The sequence below is a fragment of the Gouania willdenowi genome, chromosome 21, assembly GCF_900634775.1.
Source record: "Gouania willdenowi chromosome 21, fGouWil2.1, whole genome shotgun sequence".
Classification (NCBI taxonomy): Eukaryota; Metazoa; Chordata; class Actinopteri; order Blenniiformes; family Gobiesocidae; genus Gouania; species Gouania willdenowi.
In genome coordinates, this window is record NC_041064.1 from 15,114,897 (window position 1) to 15,138,910 (window position 24,014).

At 35.7% G+C, this 24,014-nt stretch overlaps 1 protein-coding gene across 2 annotated transcripts; it reads right to left on the bottom strand.

The window, feature by feature from the left end:
- On the bottom strand, positions 1 to 23,967 carry LOC114455585 (rho GTPase-activating protein 6). Of its 2 annotated transcripts, none has more exons than XM_028436915.1 (13): positions 23,386 to 23,967; positions 9,695 to 9,854; positions 9,175 to 9,246; positions 8,008 to 8,270; positions 7,575 to 7,770; positions 7,442 to 7,497; positions 6,513 to 6,666; positions 6,276 to 6,424; positions 3,665 to 3,844; positions 3,134 to 3,231; positions 2,731 to 2,960; positions 987 to 1,079; positions 1 to 902 (listed from the first exon to the last, which is right to left on the bottom strand). In XM_028436915.1, exons 1-13 carry the CDS (start codon positions 23,530 to 23,532, stop codon positions 352 to 354), a joined length of 2,349 nt encoding a protein of 782 aa, XP_028292716.1. In that variant the 5' UTR covers positions 23,533 to 23,967; the 3' UTR covers positions 1 to 351. The 2 variants fall into 2 exon arrangements, with proteins under 2 accessions (XP_028292716.1, XP_028292717.1); XM_028436916.1 differs by having other exon boundaries at positions 352 to 902; positions 987 to 1,061; positions 23,386 to 23,532.
- Between the last annotated feature and the right edge of the window lie 47 nt (positions 23,968 to 24,014).

Here is a 24,014-nt window from a genome sequence, read left to right on the forward strand (position 1 = left end):
CATCTTTAAAATATGCAACCTACAAAAATATATACATATTATAAACACATTAATACAAGTTTTGTACCGAATATATTTTCACACATCTGAATATTATTGTTATTTGGCAGTTCAAACAAGCACGCTGGTAATTATATAAACACTGGTGAAGAGCAGAACTTTGGCAGATTAATGTTTCTTTTAAAGGATAAAAAAGGCTGCCTGGAGAAAAATTAAACAAAACAAAACACTGTGTTATTGTAACATATCTACATTAAGTAAAAAAATAAAACAAAAATCAAGTTCATGGAGGTTTTCAAGTTTAAATATATTAAAAGCATCTTCTCTCTAGGTTTAAACAGTTTAGGTGTTTCACACCAAAGTTTCAGAAACAGCTTCTGGATTGTCTTTTGAAAGCTTTTTCCAAAGATGCCACCTCTCTGTCTGCCAGTTCAAGGTGTTTGGAGTCTTTTGAACATCAGCCCCCTCTCCTGTCTGGAGGGCAGGGCTCTGCTGGGGCAGCGCTGGTCTCAGGGACTCAGGCTGATTGGTCAGTAGGGAGGGTGTGGAGTAAGAAATATGAGTCTCTCTCAGACGTCTGGAGCAGTTAAGAGGAGACGACGTGTCCGTCCTGACCTGCAGTAATGGACATGTCGGGCGTCCTGTCCTTTTTGCGAGGTTGTCTGAGCTCATTGATGCCGATTGGCCACTCAGTGCCTGATGTGGAGATGATTGGAGCTGTCCCCGCTCTCTTCTGTCATGAGGACTGCTGTTGCTACGAGTCACTGGGAGGTGTGGCCTGGACTCCAAAATGCCCAATGACATTTGTGTGGGGCTGACGGGCAGCTTGTTGTTGCCTTGGTGATTGCTCAGCCTCTCTGATGAGCCACATGAGTCGCACTCAGACGTGTCTTCTAGGGAGCCTGGGAGAAAGGATGCAATAACATCTTGCAATTTATTTTGCATCTCAAGGCCATCTGGATCAACGTAGAATGTGATTTGGTTACCAGTGAGGTGGTGGGCAGTAAAATCCTTCCTGAACAGTTCATCCCAGGTATCCCAGATGCAGGCAGCTGAGGAGTCTAATAGAAACAAAGCAGCTAAGAGGATTATCCACAGTTGGTTTCAAATATCATTAGATGAGGGTAATGCAAAGTTTGACAGAACAGAAGTCATGGCTCTTGGTTTTGAGCACATGCCAGGATACAATGACAAAAGTATTCAGAAATGTGTCTTTTCTAGACTATATTCAAGCACTGCAATGACAACACGTTTTACATTTGTAAGATCTTTGTTTAAATCTAATAGTCTGACAGCATTCTGATGTTTGGACAGTGGTTTGTTTATTATTGGTAATTCTCAGGGAAAGTTTACAACTTTGAAAATTCAAGGATTATGGGTAATATATGGCTGACATTACACTGTCATTATCTGTCATTAACACGAGTAAGGTGTCATGAAGGCTGTCAATGGGTGTTGTTTGCTAAATTATGGCACCTTTGGAGCTATGTTGGCATTTTTTGGGTTTGGTGGTGGAATCTAATGGTGGGTTAAGGATTAGGGGAATGAATGACACTTTATTCATGCTAATTGACAGCGTAATGTCAGTCTTTATGTATAAAACCTTAATTAAAGTGTTTTGCAACCCTACAAATGTACCCACCTGTCCAAACTAATAAAACCTGGCTACACACAACTGGTCAAAAAGGATGAATTGTTTCCAGATTTTAGGTGAAACTTGACCAATGCATTTCAATTTGACCCTGCATCAACAAAAAAACTTGAGAAATGAAAGAAATACTTAATTCTTTAATAGATTTATTTCTATAGTTTTTATGAATTCCGGTCATCTCCCACATGATGTCGGACCAAGATTGACTTGTATTTTTAGTACATGTTCTAATCAAAATAATTTCTATCATCATTTTGTGTTTTTTTTGTGTCCTTTTGTCTATTTTGTTGTTGTCTGTCTGTTCTTTTTATTATTCAGTATATCTGTCTCTTACTTTGGGTGTTTTTGTTGTGGTCTTTGTCGGTTGTTGATATAATTTGAATCATTCTCTCTCGGTGTGTGTGTTTTTGGTGTCATTTCTTATGTTGTTTTGTATGTTTCTGTTTTTTTTTTGTGTGTATCTTGTAGTGATCTTGTATATTTTTCTTTCTCATTTTAGTGCGTCTTTGTTGTTGTTTTGTGTGCTGCTAGTAATAGTAAGTATTTTTCTCTCTTAGTACGTGTGTTTTTGTTGTCATTTTGTGTGTTTTGTTGTTGTCTGTCTGTTCTTCTTATTATTCAGTTAATTTCTGTGTGTTTTTGTGAGTTGCTGGTAATATTTAATATTATCGTTTTTAACCAAAAACTAAACGCCCCATATTTTTTAATGCTTTTATTTGTTAATTTTCCTCTCTATCAGATGTAAATCTGTAAAAAATCAATGACGGCCACCATCTAAAGGTTGCAACCAAGCTGATTTTACTGTCTAACAACACGTTTCTATTAAAAAAGGTTTAGAGTAGTTAACATTGCAGGGTCTGACATAGGAAGTGTGTGGGTGGCATCTAGTAGACTATTACTACAATTAATGCATGACTGGTGCTAGTATTAGCATGCAGCCTCTGTTTTAAGGCTAAAGTTACAAATTAAACCAGCTTCAGCTACAAATGTAAAAATATGGATGTGGAGCCCCATTCAACATGCACATGCACGAAAGCTAAGCTCTATAATAGTCATTTATGTTAACAGTTTGAATTTACCTTCATCAGGAGAGAAAGTGGGGGGCGTTCTGCCACTAATGTCTTTCAGACGCTGCTCGTCTGTATGTTGAGGACTTTTTTGTGAAATATTCAAATGCAGCCGATTTGATAGGATGGGAGAGTTATTGTCGTATGGAGACACTTCTCCACTGGAGGCTTTGAGGGAGTCCGTAGATGAGCATCGTTCAGAAAGAGAATCAACCTCCTGGGGTTTATGAAGACTTTTATCTCTGTAGAAAACAAAAGACGACACAGAACAGCTTTTACAGGCATCTGCAAACATACTTTACCGCAAACTTATGCATGAATTTACAACCAGAAAATGAATAAAAGTCACAACTGTCACAACTAACGTGTATTAGAATAGCAAACGTATATATCTATGAAATGTAAAGGGACTCACGTGCACTGAGCGGCTTTTCTCCGTAGCAAATAATCAACGACGTCAGGATCGGTTTCCAGCAAACTCATCAACACCTCATTCTGCAGGTCTGCAGGAACCTAGAGCAATAAAAATGTCTGTTTAACTGAAATTCATAAAACGGATCATAACGCTATCTGAAATAATGTATTATTCATAGATCAATCATGGTAAAATCGACTTGAATAGCACATTTCATTTATTCAGTTTTTGTTTCTGCAGCGAATATGCAGAACTTTCTTGCTTTTATAGAGAGATAATACTGCTTGATTACTTATGTTTACCACATGTAGTCAAAAGCAAAGTAAAAGGAATGTATGCAATTCAATTTGACAAAGAAAAAACCCTCATAAATGGCTTGATTCATTTCACTTTTATTCCACCTATTCTGTTTAACATACTTTATTTATCATAAGCTTTATTGCTATCAATACCAAGTGTTTTGCCAAATACATTTTGAAACGATATGAATCAGCTCCACTCCAAATAATAATGTGTAGAAATACGACTTACCATAAACAAGGTATCACACATATCGATCATTGTTTGGACGACGCTGATGACAGCCGTACTCTCCTCAGCACGAGCGATACTTTCCACAACAAACTCTTTGTCTGAATTTTTCTGCTTGTGTAAAAGGTTTGGTCCAAAGATAGTGGCTAAATTAAGGGAGGTCATCTTGTTTCCTGTCAGCTAAACAAAAGAAATAAGATTTACACATTAATAACCCTCGAGTTGGGATCATTTCATGTTAAACCTTGCGTTTCTGGTGAAAAACGACAGGTCCAATAAAACTCTTTATTTAAACATTTATTATTACTGCTACTTTTAGTGCTATATTGTATTATTACCTTCATATTCACATTTTGAACCTCTATTTGTTATTTATGGCTTTACACTGATCTGGGCCTACACAGCTTTAAATCCAGTGTCAAAAAACATTTAATTTCTGGATTATTTTGACTATGAGAAACAAATGAACAAATGAAATAACATGTGCTGGTTATCATTGTCTTCTTTGTCTCAACTATTACAACATTTTACACAATCACAAAAAGTAACACCTTTTGTGTTCACGGTCAAAGGTGATTGGAAAGCTTTCACAGAAATTATACAAAATAAATAGTATTGCTCCACCAAACTGCAACCCCAAAAAACTGTTGGTGGATTCATTTCTTGATCTACAGTAAACACACACCAACCAAAATAAAAAGACCAATACAAGCTTCCAGTTCTTTATAGGATATCTCCTTCCAATTGTTGTCGTAAATCCGTTTCTCCTCAAAGTTCACAACAATGGCTTCAATGGAGAAATAAGTAATTTCCCCCTGGAATAAACAAAGTATTTCTGATTCTGAAACATTTGATTTGATGTCAATCTGGATTCAACCTGATATTTTTAGGCCGAGAGGCTGTTCTCATTCTTGGATTTGAACATGCACAGCAGCTCTGCATTACGAGATCACTCCTCATCTGTTATTCATGTTCTGGGTTATATTCTGTGTCATTCTCAGCTTCTGATACCTCCTCCTCCTCCAACCTATTCTGACTGAAAGTTTCCTGCAGGCCTCTGTCCTCCTCACCAGTGTCAAATATGTGACCAAATGCCTGATCCACAGTATATTGATCTACCATGGTGATGTCAAATGATGAACTTTGAGCAAAGCCTCGATAAAGCCATTTGAACCAGAGCTATGAGAAAGGTTTCCATATTTTAAAATAAACTGCTAACGGGTGTTGTTCCCGTGGGAGAGAGACGACTGTGCAGAAGTTGTAAGAATGGATGCTCTGAAAATAAAGTTATTATTGTGCGAGTGTGTGTTTGTGTACATCTGATTACTTAGGATGTATCCAGATTTCTTTGTGAGAAATTGTAATGTCCCTCATTCATTTCTAATGACCGGTCATTTTTGACTGGGGACATGAATAGTGTACAAATGTTAAACATAACCCACTAAAAATTAAGAAAATGAATGAAATGTGTTTTGTGAGTTAAAATCTCCTTTATCAGTCTAACAAAATGTATTTATATATAATTTAATATATAATATATACAATATATAATACATTTTTTGGTTTCTTTTTGTTTACTGCACCATCCAACAAGTGAGATTCCTTGTATTGTCTAAAAACTCAATATATATATATATATATATATATATATATATATATATATATATATATATATTTTTTTTTTTTTTTTAAATCGGCCAGATTTGACTATAACAAAACAACAGAGTTGAACTTAGTATTTAGATTTTATGGACATACATCTAACCTACACACAATATTTACACAACATTTATCTAATAATATGTATGATTCATTTTATCAAATGGATGTACACAGTATAAGACAGATTTTATAAGTTTGATCAGTGTAAACTTAACCCTTTTAACCCTCTTATTATCTTAAGGGTCAATTTGACCCCATTCAATTAAAAAAATTATAGTTGACTTTTATTTGATGGGTAGAATTTATAAAAATATCATGATCATTTTTTTTCATTGTGTTGAATGCAAATTGGTGTTCATCAAAGGTCAATCTGACCTCAAGCTGTTTTAGCTGTATAAAACTTGTCTGTCTGTGTGTGTGTGACCTTAAATCCCCACACCTGCAGGTGCTGAGTTGATACATGACATGGGGAAAGGAAGGTTTACTGTCAATGTGGTTTTGAAACAGCTCTTTCACAGTGAAAGTGACGTAGAAGAGGATTTGTCTGAGAAAGAGGACTTTATAGTGAATAACCCAAATATGTTACAAAAACGGAGATAAAAATGAGTAAATAAATATGTTCATGAGAGGAAAGGAGGGGATCACCAACATCAATCAATATGGCTCCTTCTGTGAGAGTCATGAAAGATTTTCAAGATACACTAACTCTAAAACTGAAAGTTTGGCCTGATGGTGAAGCAAAAGAAAATCATGTGCTGGAGGCAATAATTAAAATTTGATGCATTGCTGTCTAAAAAAAGATTGCACTTCTTGTAGTGTTGACTTTTGACAGCGTGTGCAGACAAAATAAATAAATAAATTAAAAAATAAATAAATAAATAAAATTTGAGGATTTTTTGAAGATAATAGGGCTCAAAAACTCAAACGGTTTCTTATATAACTGCATTACCTCCATTCCCTCATTGTCCAGGCTGTCCTCAGCATATGCAGACACAGTGGACAACAAGCAGAGGAGGCGCTGAAGGGTGTCACTGTTACACGGGGGAAGCAGAAACAGCAGGAGCTGGATCGCGTTCTCCTGATCGGGAGAATCCAGCACTGCATTGACAGAAACACGTGTCACCCATATCCAAAGACAAACTATAGTGTCTATTCAGCGTCAACTATTCAATGTTTTATTCCTCACACATTGTGTTAATAAAAGCCGTGTAGAGCTCTCTTGTCAGTAGGGGGTCGGGCATGTCTCTGAGGAATTCTTTAAGGAGTGCGGCAACATCATGAATGCTGTGTTCGTCGTCATCCACGAGCACATCCAAACCCTGGTCAAAATCCTCTCGTAGCTGTGAAAATAACAAACCAAGATGAATATAGTGCCAGGGTTGAGGTCAATTACATGCTTCAGTTACAATTCAATTACGATTACAGTGACCAGCATTTTTTCCAATTAAATTAATTACCATAAATGACTATTTTATTTAATCGTCAGAAAGTAATTTACAAATACATTCTCAATTACTACATTTCAATTGCAATTAATCACAATTACTGACTCTGAAATAAATAACCTAAAAAAAGTAAACCTTCCTCTTGTGTTAGCTTTCAATGATAACTGTTCCAAAATCAGCTGTAAAATACACTAAAAACACATATCTATCATCCAATTTTTTTGCTATCTATTGGTTACCTTATTAGGCTTCGTAATCAATGAAAATACAGGTTTTAATATTTTTAGTGTGGACATCTAAGCCTTTCTTTGTGTCAGTATACCCCTTGATTTAATTTTTTTATTTTTATTTTTTAAATGGTAAAATGTGGAAAAGCTTGATATGAAACATATTTTAATAATTGTTATCTACATATGTGTAGAACTGTGCATAGAACAGTAACATGGTTCCCAAGTTTATGCGTTAAATTCTAATTGATAATTTTTATAGAATCTTCATGGAAATTACAAAGTCAATTATCTAAACTCAATTACGATTACTACAGCAACAGATTTTTTTAAATTACAATTAAACTTATAATCACGCCATAATTGTAATTTATTATCAATTATGCGATTATAATTATAATTGATCCCCAACCCTGTATAGTGCTAACAGTTTGTGGTCTTACTTGTCGTACTCTTTTCTTGGCGCTCCCAACGCGGAAAATACCCACTGTGTGTAGACCTAAACGGAAACATTAACTCAGTCACAAGTTGTTTCACATATCCAACTATAAACGCATCCTTTTCTGAGCTTTGTACCATATTTTTCCAGATGCTGACAGCAAAGATCCACTACTCTGGGCACTTGTTTGTAGATGGGATTTAGGCTGAGCTTTTTGTCACGGCAGCTCTTCTTTTTGTCTGCGGCCTCTTCGGGGAGCGACAGCTGGAGGGCCTCCAAAAGCCGAAACTGGTTATCATCCAGGTCAGTGATGCAGTCCACAGACACGCCACCCTGTGAAGCAGGTATAGGTGAACACAAAACGGTGACCCTCAAACATCTCATTGTGCACATGCGCATCCACAACCAAACAGAAAGCACTGCGGTCATTAAACCTTCACATCACCAGACAACAAAGCAAATGTCTGAAAAGGTCAGAAATTCTCAGAGCAATCCATTGTGCTGGAATAATCAGACAGATTTCCTGTTGCCCGGTGTCAGTATGTCAGGGTTATTGACAGAAATGCCTACCCTTCTCTGTATCCGTGGAGCTGCGTCCGGCGTGCTAGGCAGAGGTGATTCATTTGGGGTTTCACAATTGGAGCTCAGGGATGAGTTGCTGCTGGATAGCTCTTTGTGTGCCCTTTTGAGGCTGGAGGTCAGGTGCAGGAAGGATAGCATCAAATCAGAGGCTTCATCGTGCTCCTCCCGCACGCCATCATTACGCAGTTTATGCATGCGGTCGTTGGATATGACACGCGACAGCGGTATGCCAAACGCCTGCGGTGCTACTTCTGTATGAGAAAAACAAAACAGCAAGAGAGACAGGATTAAAGTTCACATAGTTAGCTCACAGTCACTAAACTGAATCATTCTAGATGTACTAGTCATATATAATGTAGAAGCTGCCTTTTATCTAGTTTGGAGTTGAGAAATGTCTTCATTGTCATTTTCCTGTAGAGATATCATATATATATATATAGATAAAATTTAAAAAAAGACACAAATATGCACTTAAAGTGTAAGTATACCCTAAAACCACTTGTTTCTGCTGAACACATACAGTATATGATTAGGTATGAAGTAATGTAGTTCATTGAACGCAGTCCCACTCTTTACATTTTAGTACAAGTATTTAAGTTTTGCATTTTTAGTTGTAAAATGTCACAGTGAATATTCTCTATGGGTTGGCCGGCTTTTGCAATTGAATTTTGCTATTGGCTGACATTAGTGACATCACTCACACGCCCTTCCTATAAAAGATGAGAGGAGTTATTACGTTTCATCCTCAAACAGCTCTCAGTGAGCATTAATTAGGCACTGTGGGGGCGGGGCTGCTGTGACTGGGCGTGTCTTAACTACTCTAGTAGCAACACCCATAATCAAGGCATTTTTTAAAATTTCCCCCAGGTGGCAGCTCAGCAAAAACCGCGTGTGTACTTACATTTTAAAGGGAAAAAAACTATTGAATTATTGAAGACAAAGCTTGCAAATTCCTGTGCATGTTCTCATTTGCTGCAGGTTTTCTGGTTTTTACCATCATCCAAAAACATGAATGTTAGTTTTAATAGCATTACTAAATCAGTCATTGCAGGCATTGATTTGCTGCACAGAAAGATAATCCAAAATCACTGAAATTACAGTTATACACCTTAAACATTTACCCACTGACACATGTTGACTGAGCTATGTTATTACCTCTGTCTTTACTTCTCTCTTTTGATAAGGAGTCCAGCTTCCTCCTGAGTGACTTCTTGTGTTTGGGGCCGTCTAAAAAAAGAGTAACAGGTGAATTAGGAGATCATTTTACTCAACTTAAGCATCTGAGGCAAAAATCTCATTTGTGCGGTAAACTTGTGCGGTAAAGTTATAAACTCTGTGTAAAGTATATTGTCTGTAAAGTCTTAAATATTGATGTTTAAAGTTTAAAACCCTACCTTTCTTTATTAATACAACAATATATTTTTATAGATAAGACCAGAACACAAAGGTTCTGCATAAAAGTACCTTCTCTCAAAGGGTTTTCTTTTTTCAGGGATGAGTAATGACTTAAAACAGATATGCAATATATATATATATATATATATGCAAGAAGAGGCAGACATTAGTGTAATCTGCTGTAATGCAGAAAGGGAGCCTGCAGGGCTGTTTTCTAAATGTACATTCAGAACAAATGGAAAGAGAGTGGCATGCAGTGTCAGTGCGAGGGTAGAGGTACATTTAGGGATGGCGATGTGACAGCCGAGGTCCTGACCCCGCTGCAGTCGCCTGAGGGCCACGTCCTGAAGTCGAACACGCTCCAGCTCTGAAAGGCTTTGCAAAGGTACAGGCGTGAGGCCCACACTGTGTCCTGACACGCTGCACCAGGTGAAGTCACCCTAGAGACACACGCACACGCACACACACACGCAAATACTCGTGACTTTAGTATGCATTACAACTGACACTTCTGCTTTTTTTGGCAGCATCACAATGACAGTAACTGTTTTTCTCTAAGCACAATGACAGTTTATACTGTTCTGGCAGCTTCCGGAAGAATATTTTTTTTTTGTTTTTTTACTCCACTGCTGCTACAAACACATTTTCGTGTATCACTCACAGTTGATCCACAGTAACATTATTATTAAACATTCCTCGAGTCATATAAAAGATTTATTTCTGTAATAATGACAGGTTAAATAATCTGATTTGAAATCTTCAACCTCTGAGCTTTCCCATGCAGATTACAGAGCTTTGATCCAGTACAGTCAAGCCAATCGTATGAGCCATGTCCCAAAGAGGCTTAGTTACTTATTATCAGAATAAGACTCGCAGCAAAGTAGCTTGTACCCATAAAGGAGAACTAAAGCTACTGCACAGTAGCACATAATGCATTTGTGCACGTGTAGCTACTGTTTAAGAAAAAAAAAAGAGCAGAAAGTACAAGTGTTTGAGGTTTATGAGAAAACTGCTCCGACACCCCAGGACCACACGGGTACCGTTCAAAGATGCAGAGAAAGAAAACCTGCATCTCATGTTTCAGGGTGAATGTTAAAGTCCTTCGACGATGTCTCAATAATCTTTCTTTCACCTTCATATTTTTTTTAAACCTGTATACCTTAATCATGCACGTTTGACAGCTTTACATGGGTCAATGACGGATAAGGATTTCACCGCATGATATTTTATAAAATGGGCATAATCAGGCGAGGTTTGCATGAATATTATGATGGAAATAAAAATAGAAATACATTGAAATGTTATACAGGACTATGATAAATCTAAAATAGGACAGACTTATCTTTTTTTAATAGATTTAAAGTCAATTTAAAGATTTTTTTCAAAAAAGCAGTCATGGCCAGACAGTTGCACCACATATTTGATATTTTGAGAATAAATTACAGGAGTAATTTCATATACTAAGTTACTACATATTTTGTATTTTTTATGCATTTAAACCTGCTTTTTACTAAAAGAAATGCAAATAAATGCATATAAATATTTAGGTGTCCCGTCATACAGTATATAATCCTTGAAATCCCGAGATTTAAACATGATTGGACGTTGTGTTCGTTTTACCTAAAGTGCAAATCTGATTTTAAGTGAGCATGACCTTTAAAATAATGATATATACCTACATAGAACTCTAAATCTATGTTTGTTTTAGTGCAACAAAGTACTGGTACATTATCAAGATACTGACATTAATTAAAATATCCTTTTACACAATTCCATTTTTTTTTTTATAAATAATATAACGGCAATTTTAACAATATTATGCCTCAGTTCATTTACACTTGCTGCATTAAAACTGACAGACAACAGAGGATTTTCACTTCATGTATTTAACCAGACAAAAAAATAAATAAAAACAACAACAGAATATTATGTACTACAAAAACATTGTGTTGTACCCCTCTGAAACAGTGTCAAATATGAAACATATGTTGTAAAATAATGCTTACTGGGCACCCCCTTATGGTCAAGTAAACACATTGCAGTAAATGTTATTACTTTCTCATATCTGGGTAATTCTTTTGGTGGGCTGGTTATTTTTATAGGCATCTTTTCCCATGTTCTCCTGTTATAATGACTAAATGAGGACTGAAACTAAAAGAAAACTGGTCCTGTAATCTACAGTTTTATTCTGTAGAAAACCCAATAGGAAGCTCCAGCCTTTCCCTAGTAAATGAATATACTTTGCAATTCAATCATAACAACTCAGTGAAACAGGTGAACCTAAATACATGAAGGAAAGAAGAAAAAAAACATAGATAAATAATTAAGCATGTTAAAATATAGAACCTTTGTTTGTGATCCAAATTCTACAATTTTGAGCTGATATTTCTCTGCTGTTATATTATTCTAAAAAACAAAAAGCCACACAAACATTCACCAACTCTTCATCTTCATGAATGGATGTGCATTTCAAAATTATGAAAGGAATGCTTAGAGAAACAAAATAGGGGTGTGACGATACACTCAGCTCACGAAACGAGACGAGACACGATGTTGGGTTCACGAGATGAGACAAGATTTTTAAAAAACTACAATAACAAAATACATGACTGGACCAACAGACTGTTATTGCACATGCATTTTGAAATGTTTTCTTATAACTCTTTAATGCATGATGTAAGCATGTGCTTTTAAAATTATATACAGTATTAAAGCCATGTTATTTTAACTGTTAATAAACTACTTCTTCCACAAATTGAAACTAAAATTAAAATCTATAAAAGTTCAAATAAAATAATATCCAGTATTACAGCCATGTTCTTTTAACTATTAATAAACTTCTTCTTCCACTAATTAAAATTAGAACTAAAATTTACTCCTCCTCCTCTTCTTTTCCTTTTCCTGCTTTAGGTTCTGGCAGGCTAGATGTTTGGAAAACTCACCAAAAAAATACAAAAATTTAAATTTAAATTTAAAATTTAAAAAAAAAATCTTGAAAATTTTGAATGTGACGAAAAATCTAGTCCAGTTTAATCTCGCGAGATCTCGTGGCACAAATAGAATAAAAACATCATTTCCGCATGAACTATTTCTGCGAACAGCTCATTTTTGTTTAGGCATTCCTTTAGAGTAACTTCAGGGAGCGGAAACCTTATCTGATGGGAGTGGGAGCAAAATTCCCACAGTTTACGTGAGTCATATTGATGGAGAAGATGAAATACTAAAGAAAAAATGATTCAGAAGGTACAATCATTGCTAACAACTTTATAATCAAATAAATGCACTTGCTGTACAGAGTTAGTTTTGTCTACAAACTATTGTTTTTCTTAACTAGATCTAAACTAAGACTAAAATCACAGACGTTTGCCACGTTAAGAAAAACGTTGGAGTTTCAGAGGCTGCATTCCAATTCTAAGCATGAGCTGAAACACAACAGCACTTCCTGAATTACAATGAGAGGAACCGTGCACGGGAGCTCCAACAATATGGTGAGATTGAAAGCTTACATGAATTCAATTTACCACACTTGAACAACAACCAGTACAGCAATAAATATAAATACACTTCAGCGCTCAAAAAGCCAAGCCATGGAACGTCTTTCCACAGGAGCCCTCACCCTGTTCCCCATGTTTATTTGAGTGGTACACTCTTAAGCTTCTAGATTCAATAGAACACTTTTCACTATTTCACTTCATTTGTCATTTAAACATCATAATTGTTTTGATTGTTCACATTTTTTATCAGCAAAAAACTATTACAAAAGCAGAGAAACAAACAAATTGTGTTTTTCAGAATCGTGTTTTTTCTTTTTTTCGGTGAACTTTTGGAAAACTGTACGGCACCGAGACAAAAAAAATGATATCATACTTACGAAATGACTAACTCTTTGTTCCAGAAACGTATCTCCCACTATTAAAAAGAACAAGGTTTATGTGTGTTAATGTTAGGGATGGGAATTGATAAGAATTTAGCGAACCCGATTGCATTGTTGAGACTGCTTATTGATTCAATTCCTTACCAATTCCCAAATACAGAAGCGTTATATAAAATTGATAAATTATTATTATTATTATTACAACATGTGACACATTTTGGCTGCAAACATTTGAGAATATTTACAGTGCTCCTTTTGAACTTGAACAATTTGATCCAAAACTACTTCAGACATAAAACAAATAATTCTTCTGTAAAAAAGAACATATTAACCAAAAATACAGCTGCACTTGTTATGTATTTAAATGGTAAAGCTTTAGTTTAGCCTTTTTTTTTTACATTTCTATAAATGGACCTTCAGAGACGCCGTCCCCATTGTTACATGTGACGTCATCAGCCGCCTGTGCGTGTGTGCATGTGTGTGTGTGTGTGTGTGTGTGTGTGTGTGTGTGTGTGTGTGTGTGTGTGTGTGTGTGAACGTGTGAAAGAGCAAACTAAAGACAACGATCAGTACCAGTCCATCTTCTGTGTCTGATTACTTGTTATAAGGACATAAACTGGCTACGAGGTGTGTGTTCTTGCTGAAGTTTGTTTTCAGAAGAAAAGTCAGTGCAAAAAGCAACTTTTTCGCGAGTGTACAAAACACGGAAGTGACTAGCGTAGCAACAGAGACGCTACAAACAGTGGATTCTCCGCAATGGACAGCAAACAACTATATGGTGGAAGGAGCTTCACTTGGTGCTCGCATAAACACAATATACAGGACCTGGAGGAGTTTATCGTTACGTATTTGCGACGTAAGATGAACTGATAAGCGGAATTGAAATACAAGCAAACAAAGGATTTCTAGGAATTGGATTACTGGGAACCGGTTCTCAGAAAGAACCGGTTTTCGATTCCCATCCCTAGTTAATGTGTGCAAGGACTATTTCAATGAAAGCATCAACATCGACAAAGCTCATGGACTCAGCCACAAACTCAGACTTGTCGCTATTTATACTAGAAAGCACAACTGAGTGATTTATTACCTGAGTAAGCACATAATACACATAAATCACATTATCAGTGACAAGAGGGAAAGGTAAGTGCTTTTCAAAATAAAACAACCTACCTACTGTGTCAACACTGTTTTGCAATGTATTGTTTATTGAATACTTTCCAATATTATTTCTTAACAAAATTGTTACTCAATAAAAAAAATAATTTAAAAGAACAAAAATAATAATAATAATAAAAATGTACAGAATAAAAACATAAATAATGACCTGGGATGATAAGTATGATATTGTGTAGATCAAACAGCCTGCTACAAAGACTGAACAACATCCATTCTGCCAACATTAATTAGACCATGAAATTTCTTCTCGTATGCAATTACTCTCGGAATGTTGCCCCGAAACCTTTTGTTTTACATAAGCCGTATAAATAACTAATGATCTACATTTCCCAGAGCTCACTTGATGTACAGTATACGATTGCTGTTGGAAAGAATAGTTGAAGTCATTTACTACTTCATTGAACGTCAAGTTTGTGCAGTTTTTCCATTTCAATAATCCAAATTACTTTTACTGAGCCCATGATGGTTTTGTTTTGCTTCTTCACGTCATTCATCTTTCAAGGTGAGGTGAGACAACTGACTGATCGCTAAGCAGAATTAATCAATAAATCTACAATTTAAAAGAAAAAAATATTACTCAAAATGAATAGGAATGTATGAAATATTACATTTTCACATTTGAAACCCTGCTTATTTGCACAAGGAATAATACCCGATACCTGTTTCTACACCAGGGTGTGAGGTGTAAAAAGTAATCAGTAATTTATAGCCAACAATATAGTCAATTCTTATTGTTCTAGGGTAAAAAAAAAAAAACTTCCTTTAGTATTCAAAGTGATAAAGGAAAAAAGCATTAAAAATATATATTTTTTAGCAAAAATATCTAATGATAATTCAGTTATAAACCAAGCAAATGTGTATTTCACTTTATATACTCAAGTTTAAACACATGATCAGCTTTATTCTTGGTTCCAGTGATTGATGATTTCAAACTTTAGCACAACAGAGTGATAAATGCCTCACTGTGCAGGTGTCACAAGTTCCTGCCTCTACCAGGTTCCACACAGAAACGTAACTGAACGAAGAGGTTAAAAAATGTCCTGTTTTAGAAGCGCAGAGGAGTGATTTCTTTTTGATGAAAAGGTTAGAATTCATATCAAGGAATCAGGATTCCATCACACGCTGCCTGAGGTCTGTTCTAAATTACTATCTCTATTTCCTCGGAACTTTATATGGAGAATATTGAGGGAAAGATAAATGAAAAGGTGCTTAATGACTTTAATAAACTAGGTTTTAACGTCAAAGATGTAATAAAAAAAGAAAGGGAGAAATATTTTCCAATATTCCTCTAAATCATACCCAGAGGTGAGTGCTCGAAAAGTCTGAAATGAAAAACTAAATCTTTCTAAATTTATGTGAACTTGGAAGCAAATGTGGGTCAGTGGAAGTTTGAATAGCCTAAATATTAATCCACTGAAGGAAGGTACTAATACCTATTTTTATGATGTTTCCATATCATCTAGATAACACATAAATAATCAAAAGGCAGGTTAATGTATTTATGTTGTAGTCACTGCTGCAATTTGAAAATTGAAAGGATTTAAATCATTTTTTAGCTTTAGTTTTTTTAAATCTGCGAATGATTCAAGATGACACAATTATTACAATACTGTATTATAAATTAAAAATGAGGTACTGCAGTTTAATCCACAATTAAACAGGTTACTGATTGGGTACAGGGAAGAATAGGCAACACTAAAGTATTGTATTGCATCAGATAGATAGATAGATAGATAGATAGATAGATAGATAGATAGATAGATAGATAGATAGATAGATAGATAGATAGATAGATACACAGTCTGTGCAGAAATTAAGGGTGCAAAATACAAATGCAAATTAAAGTGATCATAGTTATAGTCTCCAAACATTAATTTAACATTATTTAATTTATTAGTCAAAGTAGGGCAATACATCCTGCGACAAGATATTGTGATATTTAAAATGTCACAAGATGTATTGTAGGGTACGACTGCCTGGTATGGTTGGAGGAGAACAGACAAAAAAATAAATAAATCCTCACCATCTAATACACACCAGATTGTTTTTGTTTTTTTAATATTTCTATTGAGTTGAAAAAGTCATACTCAGAGAAAGTGCCATATGTAAGTATGCTCAAGGTTAAAGTCAAATTAAAACACTGTTTAATTTTCCAACTTTTTCCTTTTCCACAATAGTGTATTGTATCGTTAGAGCGATTCCGTTGTCATTTATTGTATTGCAAACTTAGTTTATCATCTCATTCCTATATATATTAGCATTAAATTAATAAATTAACTCACAATTGTTCAATAATCTGTGATCTGGGGGTTACACCATTTTAGAACAACTATGAGTCATCCCAAAAAAGCAAAGCCCAGAACTGAACAACAGACTAAATGCCTTTGATGTGCCAAGCCTACCCAATCTAGTTTCATAATGTAGTATATATGCTTTTATGTCAGCATTTCATTTAGAAAAGCAATAACACCTTTAGCCTTGCTTTACTTTAGATGGTGAAATGTTTGTAAATGTAATATACTGAGTAGACTTTGACTGGTTGTTTTAGTCCTGAAGTAAAATCTTATATAGTTTAGTTCTAAATGTTTTGCATATCTAGAATCAGAAACACTTTAATGATCCCAGGGGAAAATGTATTTCTTACAGAGGCTCAAGAAAATAAGAAACATTAAACAAAGAAAAGAAAAAGAAAATGTCCGTATTTAAGTAAAATACTTAAATACAAGTGCACACGTATTGTAAAATATGCACAAATATGATACAGATAAATACAAGTATAGTATAGTGAGCCATCGACTAACTTCACTGTAAAATGAAGAAGCTGTTAATTAAAGTGAGGAGTTGTAAAATAGTTTGATAGCCAGAGTATTTGTATTTTTTTGTAGTATATCTACTGTGAGCTGTAAATTTAGCTTTTTTAAAAAATCACGTTGTTTATTATTTCCAAAAAGATAGTTCAATGTAAACATTTTCAGAATGTACTTATACAGTTTATGGGAAAAAATGAAATCATCATTTTCATATGGTATTATGTCAAATATTTTTTTTGATCGTGCCCACCTGAGATCAAATAAAGGTGTATGATGACACCTCACCTCGGACAAGAAAGCAACACATTATATTTAGAAGTAATATCCAGACTTCTGTTATAACACTACAACATTAACTTTTGTGTTTATAACCAATCAACCATGTGCTTCTCCATTTATCAGAAACAGATTTGATTTGCTATTGTGCAGCAGCTGCAAGCCAGTAGATTTAGCTTTACGTCAAGTTGGAACAGTTTTCTGGTGTGAGGAAGTATGTGCCTGAGGAACTTTAGCCAACCATCAGGTCATGCTGCTGCTGTTCTGTGCAGTGAGAAATAGTGTAAGAGCCAAGGCTCTCTTCATGTAAACCAGATGTCTCTGCTTTCTGTCAGCTTTAGACTCATGAGATCCTGAATTACTGCAATGCTAACAGCTGCGGTATTTACCAGCTAAATCATCCTATACAACTAACAGAGCTGTTTACACATATGCACCCACTAATACCACAAGGTTCTTTTAGATTAATGTTGAAGAGATGATTAGTTCATTGACAGGACTTACTACGCATGCAAGTGTATTAACCATTCAAGTTATGTAAGCTAAATAAATAAACTAGGTCAGGTTTCTGTTGTGCCCCCCTTTGTGAATGAAACATTTTCAAGGCCTCCTATTATGGGGTGCTGAATGTAAAAACTCGGTCACTGTTCATAGCCGACATATTTTGAACATTTAGCTCATTTTCCTCACATGTAGGTCATCTAAATGTTAAATCTAAATGTTAAATCTAAATCTGAATGTTAAATCTAAATCTAAATGTTAAATCTAAATGTTTAATCTAAATGTTTAATCTAAATGTTTAATCTAAATGTTAAATCTAAATATTAAGTCAGTCGCCAAGTGTAAAGCTAAGTGTTTAGAAATTATACAAAATTGGCAGATCAGCGCCTGTCGATCACGCGGCCCCTCCCACACTTCACACTCCCGACCCTTTAGCACTAGCATAAGTGAGTTGACATCCAGCAAACTCTCAGTGAATCTACATCTGTTAAACCGTCTGAGGGCATTATTTAGTACTGTTTGCTGTTGAATAAATTATTGCATCGAGAGTGGTGAAATATGTCAATAAAGTGGACACATTAGTAGACACGCTGTTAGCAGATGCCGTTGTTTGTATATCATGATTTGTTTCGATAATTTTTTTGATTTGAGGAAATTTCAATTGCATTCTTTTTTTTTACAGTAAATGTCCTACTCCTTGGCCATTGTGTAACAATAAGGGAAGTTCTGCATACAGGTCAATGAAATATTGCTGCTGTTTTCAGGAATATTAAAGCATTGTTATGGTTTCCAAGCTTACCAGCAGCTAACTGCTAGCCTGCACCACGTTAGATGTAATACTGATGAAGGACTATTGTAGCAAGAGTATTGGTAGTAGGCTAACAACAGGGTGAAATAAAAGTTACCAGGATTAGTAACAGTTCAATAGGACAAGCTCCTCCGTGGCTGTAGTTCTGTTTGGTCCGTGGGGCTCCGTCCTCTTTCCCCTGAATCTCTTTAGACACCCACATACCTGGAAACAATGTTATCCTCCTCTGACCACTGCTCTGCCTTCTTGGACTCACTTTGAAACGTTTTTTGTCGGATGCACGCTAACAGCCAAGCTTAAAAAAATTGGCTGCTTTTCGTTTTTGGAGTACTGTCGATAACCCCGCCCACTTTAAAGCTGGCTGTAACCCAGCAGCTATTTGGGTTCTGGTGTAGCTCTTGTTTTTGGCTCCGAGAGCTGGAGCCCTATTTGTGGAAACAGAATGAATTGGAGCCAAAACACGCGCAAGCTCCAAGTTAGCTACAGCTCCTGCTCGGTGGAAAAGGCCCCTCACTGAGCCAGAGTCAGTGGGGTGGGCGGGGCCTCGTGATCGACAGGCGCTGATCTTCTACCATGGCATAATTTCAAAACATTTAGCTTTACACTTGGCAACCAATTTAACATTTAGATTTAGATTCAACATTTAGATTTAGATTCTACATTTAGATTTAGATTCGACATTTAGATTTAGATTCAACATTTAGATTTATTGTTCATATGTACACATTTTTAACAATGATATAGAACATGCTGTTTTACGTGAATTTCTGTCTCGAAAGAAAAAGTAGCGAAATATTCAAAATATGTCGGCTATGAAAAAGTGACAACGTTTTCACATTCGGCACCCCATACCCTATCGCAACACATTTTCAATAAAATTGGTGAAAAGTGTAACCTTTATTGAAAAAAAACTCTTTAAAAAAAAAAAAAAAAAAACTAAAATATGCAATCACATATTTTAGAACAATAATAACGTTATTTGAATGCAATGAAAAAAAAAAAAGAACGTTTTCGCCCTGTCCTGCACGTTGACTCATTATTGAGCAAGACTAGTCCCTCCTGACCCTGAACATGATAATAAGGTACTGAGGATGATTGAATGGGAAAACCTGATTAGCATTTTAAAAGATGCAGTGAAATCTACTTTAAAAAAAAAAGAATTGTCATCTTGAATGTTATAACTTATAAGAAACTCAATGCATTAAGTTTATAAAAGGGGGGCCAAGTATATTCTGTAGCTTTTTAAAGGAGAGTCGTCTATAGTTTGGAGCATTATTGTTGGTCAGTGGAGCAGCACTGTTGTGTGGAAAGGGGAACATTAGTCATGTTATTGCAACATCTATCTCTTTGATACTTCTGTCCCTGAGTGAACTTTAGGCTTGATAATAACAGAAATAAAAATGTGACTCAGATCAACAACTCAGATGAAACTTGTCATAGTGTTATTGTAAACTGACAAAGGAGGATTATAAAACATTTTTTAGAGCTCTCGCTGTTGAATTTGGATCCTTGAGGATGCCTGAGGAACCAGATGTAATATATTGTCTGTAATTTATCATCTGTAATACATTTCATTAAAATGAACATGTGGTGTTACCATGAAGACCAGTTCAAACACAACAGAAAGTCATGGTTTAATCACCTAATACCTCCTTAATGGTTTCATAAATGAAAGTCAAATGTCAGCTCTCACTGCACTGCCTTTGCTGCTTTTTGGTGTGGTTAAGCCAAGTACTGTAATAATAAGAGGGGAAGAGGACTGAGGAAATACAACATCATGTGTACAATCCACAAAAAATGTGACCTAGCCCACAACACCATATGCACTGTAACAACTGTAACATCAACACAATGTACACCTTCTATTGTCCTACCCTGACTCCCTCTTCCTTGTTCCTTTCTGCCTCACTAAGGTGTAACACTTCCCTCTCTTTTTATATTCTCCCTTTAATAAATATTTTTTACCCTTCCTTAGGAAGGGCTGGTGATGATCACAATTATGCAATAAAATGAATGTATTCATTTAATTACAATAATAAAACATGCATAGCATAGGAAAGGTTGCACTACAGGTAGTGTTGACCTTTGACAGCATGTGCAGACAAGGTAAAAATAAATAAATTAAAAAAAAAAGACCAAGCTAACTTGATTTTGTGACAGGGCGAGGAGCTCAGTCCAAGACAGTTGATCCTTTTAAGGTGCTTCTGACTTTTGGAAAAGATGAACAGATCTTCTGACATGGCCAGTATGGGGATGAGAACTTACAGTTGCCTCTTTATGCTCTTGATATAGTTTATTATTTTAGCTAATCTAAGAAAAATGCTGGATAAACTGAATATTAGATTAATTAGGGCTGGGAGATACATTGAGATTCAAAATATATTGTGTTTTCTATTTTGGTGATATAGAAAATTAAAATATTGCCTATATATATAATGTGTTTTGTTTTAGAATACTTGTTTTAGGAGTTGCTGCATTCGCTACATCTCAAAACAAGAAAAGCACATTTAGATGGAATGCTGAGTGCATCCTGACCCAGACCTTCCCCTAAAGAAGCCACACTACAGAACTCACTCATACGTGCTGTCCCTTAAAGGAAAAAAAAGTGGCACATATGTGCAACTGTTTGTTAATAAATGTGCCTGTGGGGCATTTTGCATCAGCACATTTGGATTGTCTTTCTGGTCAGACTTTGTTTGAAATAAAAAAATATTTAGATTCATATCGTATATCGCCATTTTCAGAAAGAAAGTATTTATCTGTACGGTTGCCGAACGGACAACCCCCGGTGCTATTGGTACGGTTACGGAAGTACATGTACGTAGCGTTTTAGAGTTAGGGTTAGCGTTAGGGTATGGTTTAGTCTTAGTCACGTGACCTAAACTGGCCAAATATGGGCGCTGCGTACGGATAGAATGTTGGTATAATGATACGGCAACCGTACGGCTAGCCATTGCCTTTAAGAAAATATACTGAGACTGATTTGTGGTCCATATCGTCCAGCCCTAAGATGATTTGCTGCTGCTTATTGTGACACATTTTTCACCTGTAGGTTTTTCCTGCATGAAAATCACCTTAATGATGTTTAGACAGACTGTTATGTGAATTCAACTGAGACTATATTTATTTATATTTTTGTTGAGTATACTTCTGTTCTTTCCTTGTTTTGCACCTTTACTTACACTGTCTTGGCTGTTTTTTTTACTTCAATCTGACTGTGGGACATGCACAAGAATTCCATTGTAGTTGTAATTTTTTAACTTGCATATATGGTAGGGATGTAACGATTAATCGTAAGGCAGTTAAAAATCGATTCATAGGTACCATGGTTCACATCGATGCTCTGAAAATTGAATCGCAGTACTTTTTTTATATATTAATCCTTCCAGAAGCGGACGTGGCAGGCGGAATCTGCTACTACTTTCTTTCTGGCCGCCATTTACTGTTAAACATGCTCATAAATGATTCCTTACCCCTTTAGCACCGAAAGAATATCTGTAATATTACGTGAATATCTGTAAAAATCACGTTTTTCTATTAGATCTGTCTGCTAGCGTAGCATCTCTTCTTCACTGGTGGAATATCTGCATGCCAACCGACCACTGGGTTACCAGCGCCCTCTGCTGGTCCAAACTAATATCTGACGTAAATCAGTGCAATGATGTTTTTTTTTTGTTTTTTTTAAGTCCAATTGTTAAGGCACAAAATACATTTTCAGTTGCACTTTTAAAAAGAAAAAGTACTAATATTCAGTTTTGCATTGTTTACTATAGAACCAGAATTTAAATTAATAAGCTTCTTCTTCATTTGTATTATTCCTTTATTTAATTCATTCAAGATTTATTTTTAGTGAAATTGCATTGTTTTGAATAGTTTATCAAGGGATTCTTTAGACAATTAATAATAATAAAAAATAATACAGTATTTTCTAGTTTTTTTCCCAAAAAAAAAATAAAGGAATATTTTTCAGTCATCATTTGACTACAGTCCCATTTTGTAAAATAAATTGTGAGGGAATCGTATCGTGAACCCAGTATCGTGAATCGAATCGTATCGGGAGTTGAGTGAATCGTTACATCCCTAATATATGATAATAAAGTATTCTATTCTATTGTGATTGAAAATAGAATGAAATGTGTGGGGTTTTTTCCCCTTCGGTTGATTTTTTTTCTTAGTCACAGCAAAGGAATCCTCTGACGTCATATATTGTCAAACGCATGTGTGACGCAACATTGTAATTCATCACGCGACCCCAAAAAGCTCGTAAAAATTGCAATTTTGCAATGTGAGGGAAAACCCCACATGTTTTACGTTTAAAATGTTTCACGTTGTTAAAGTTCAGCTGAATGTACAGTACTTAAATATTTGCTTCATTCTATTAAAATGTAAATTACAGACGCTGCAGCAACTTGAAGTGGTTTAGGGAGCAACTTTACTTTAGTTTGCCACAATACCTGATACATGTATAATATTAGTAAGCCTCCAAAATGTGAATTGTAGCTTTTTAAAGAAGTTATTGCACTGACCTGATAGGACGTCTCCTCTGTCACTGTTCCACAGTGTCTCATCAGAGCTGAGTCCAGGCTCCTGGTCTGTCTCAGCTTCCGTTTGGACAAACTTTTGGGGCTCAATGAGCACGAAAACACACTGCTTAACAACCCTTGGGCGGACATTTTTCCTTTAGCTTTCCAAGTCCAGGTAAAGAAGGCGTGGAAGGGTGAACTAGTGCATCCCGTCTTCGGTGTTGCGCTTGGAGTGTGTTGTCTCCTCCTTCTTCTTCTTCGTCTAGTTTTTCTCTTCTTCTTCTTCTTCTACTAGTTTTTCCTCTTCTTCTTCTTCTACTAGTTTTTCTCTTCTTCTTCTTCTACTAGTTTTTCTCTTCTTCTCCTTCTTCTTCTTGTAGTTTTTCTCTTCTTCTTCTACTAGTTTTTCTCTTCTTCTCCTTCTTCTTCTTCTCCAAACTCTGTGACTCACAACTTCCTACTCACACTAAACTTCACCAGAGCTTTGAAGTCAGTGTGCTTCCGCCCCACAAACTAACAAAACAACTAAAACAATCAAATAAAAGCCTTTAATGATGAGTTGCTAGGAGTGGAAGCTTTTGTTTTCCCCAAGCTGGAAACAGAAACACAATCAGATGACGCACACGCGCGCG

Bases quoted from the DNA above. Each gene is read 5' to 3' on its own strand.
- LOC114455585 (XM_028436915.1), bottom strand. From the start codon at position 23,532: ATGTCCGCCCAAGGGTTGTTAAGCAGTGTGTTTTCGTGCTCATTGAGC. The intron at 1,080-2,730 runs GTAAATTCAAAC...TAATCCTCTTAG, and splicing joins CACTTTCTCTCCTGATGAAG to CTGCTTTGTTTCTATTAGAC. The intron at 903-986 runs GTAACCAAATCA...CCTTTCTCCCAG, and splicing joins TACTGCCCACCACCTCACTG to GCTCCCTAGAAGACACGTCT.